The 2,189-nt window shown below is 60.8% G+C and overlaps 1 protein-coding gene across 1 annotated transcript in view; it reads right to left on the reverse strand.

The window, feature by feature from the left end:
• UNC45A (unc-45 homolog A (C. elegans)) overlaps nt 1–1,603 on the reverse strand; it is a gene marked incomplete at both ends in the record, with an annotated part of 4,189 nt that extends 2,586 nt beyond the window's left edge. The window contains 5 exons of the mRNA XM_010290626.1: nt 190–358; nt 635–802; nt 1,076–1,168; nt 1,277–1,452; nt 1,558–1,603. Of these exons, the coding sequence (XP_010288928.1) occupies nt 190–358; nt 635–802; nt 1,076–1,168; nt 1,277–1,452; nt 1,558–1,603 (652 nt within the window). The remainder of the gene's footprint in view (nt 1–189; nt 359–634; nt 803–1,075; nt 1,169–1,276; nt 1,453–1,557) is intronic.
• Between the last annotated feature and the right edge of the window lie 586 nt (nt 1,604–2,189).

Below are 2,189 nucleotides of genomic sequence, written 5' to 3' on the forward strand. Positions count from 1 at the left end.
GAGATGCTGCCATGACCAGGGGCTCCTGCCTCCCAGCTCAACCTCATACTAACCCTGGACCAGAGCCCCATCTCTGTGGCAGAGAGCAGTGACAAGGCGGGCAGTGGGAGAAGAACCTGCTGCAGCTCAGTGTCTCCCCAGACTGCTCTCCCCATCCCACGCCAGTCAGCCAGGGTAGCAGGCACTCACCCAGCACCACCGCATCCTCCTTGCCACGGAAGTCCTTCTGTAGACCCTCCTTCAGGGAATCGAACATCACGTGCAGAAGGTTGCAGGCAGCCAGGGAAACCTGCTCGTGCTCCACACCCAGCACTGCCGAGAGACGAGGGGCCCCCAGCTCCACCAGGATGGCCATGGTCTGCAGGTACAAGCACAACTGTCTGCTGGAGACTTCAGGGAAGTCCTTAGCGCCTCCCAGCACCTTATCAGGATGGTTCCCTATCACAACAAGGCTCTCACAAACTCAGGCCTGGCAGGTAACAGCTCAGAGTTCCTCTGCCCAGCAGGGCTGCAGCCAGCCGCAGGCAGAGGCCAGCGACACTCCCCTGCCCAACACGTTTCGCAGCCTCTCCAACATCGATTCCCCTGGGCCGGGCCCTGTTATGCAGGGGAGCTGGGCTACGGTGGGACCTACCCGGGAGCGGTGCCCAGAGCACAGCCCCACCAGGGTGCGCAGGGCTGCCAGCATCAGGTCAGCCTTGGCCGTGTCGAGCAGCTGCGTCAGCAGCCGCACACCATCGCTTTGGAAGATTTTCTCTGCTCCAGCCTCCTCTCGTGCCAGCACAATCAGGTTCTGCACAGCCTGGGAAAGGAGAATCACGTCCGGGTCACCTGCCCACCAGAATGCAGCCACTGTGGGCAGGGAACCTCCCCAGCAGGAGCTGGCTGGGCAGCCAGCACAGCTGCAGGGACCTGCCTTCTGTACACAGTCTCTGGGGAGTGCATTCTGCTGGCGGGAAGCCTGGCCTCACCTGGGCAGCACTGTCCAGCCAGCAGCACTGACCTGGAAATACCATTCCTCCCCTCCCTGCCTTCCAGCCAAGCCATGTTGTCCTCCACTCCCCAGAGTTCAAACCTTTTGTTTCTTGTCTGCATCCTTTTCTTCAGGATCCAGCAAGATCTGAAACATCTGCTCTACTTTCGAGTCTGTGCAGGACATAGTCTTCATCTGAGACAGAGCAGAAAGTGCAGCTCAGCCCTCACTGCTTCCCTGAGCCCATCACACCCACGGAGGGGCCACAGCAGCCCCCACTACCCATGCTGCCTCCCTGCTCACCTTCTCATGCATGCTGCTCCCCAGGGCACGCAGGGCCTCCTGGAAGGTCTTGTTCTTGGGCTCCAGGCTCACACACCGCTGCAGGTCACTGACAGCCTGGTCCAGACGGCCCAGCTTTTGCAGCGCCTGGCTCCGGCGGAACAGCGCCTTCATGTCCCGACCATCAGCTTCAATGGCTGTGGATGAGTGTGGGATCTATCGCAAAGCCCCAGGACTGGCCTGGTCTGCCTGGATGGGCAGGGCACAGAAGCCAGTCCCTTGCCAGGCACCACTGACAGTACCTTTAGATGCATCAGCCTCTGCCTTGGCGTAGTCCTCCTGCAGAGAGAGAAAGAGTCAGCAAGAGGGAAACGCGTGATGCGCTGCCTGTGCAGGCCTAACTCAGCTCAGTCTGCTGCAGGCAGAGACAGACTTTAGAGAGGAGGACAGGGAAAGGACCGTGGGGTTCAAGAATGGAAACAGTATCACTGAGGACAGTAAGCCAGCCCAGTAGGGCATCCTGTCCTTCCCAGAATGCAACCCCCACAGGGTCCCCAAGGAGCCCCAGGGCCTCTGATGCTTTTCAAATGGTCCCTTTCTCCTTGAGCCCCTGAAGTCCCTTGTGTTCCCCCTTGCCTCAGAGACAGTTCCACGCTGGGAGATCAGCCCCAGGGCATATGCACAGTCCAGACATGGATGGGAGTGCCCTGCCATGGCCCTGACAGCCCAGCCGGGGCAGCATGGGACAGCAATCACGGCCAGGAAAAAAGGCAAGCAGAGAAAACACCAGTGTCCTACCCGGAGACCAAGTGCACCCTGCCTGGGAACCAACAGGGCTGCCCAGTGCAGGCGCACAGCTGGCGAAAGCGGATGGGCCGGGGCTGTCGCCAGCAGCACAGCCCCAGCCGGCCGGGGCGGCCGGACAGGTTCCTGC

Source organism: Phaethon lepturus, unplaced genomic scaffold (assembly GCF_000687285.1).
Source record: "Phaethon lepturus isolate BGI_N335 unplaced genomic scaffold, ASM68728v1 scaffold49137, whole genome shotgun sequence".
In the NCBI taxonomy this organism is placed as follows: domain Eukaryota; kingdom Metazoa; phylum Chordata; class Aves; order Phaethontiformes; family Phaethontidae; genus Phaethon; species Phaethon lepturus.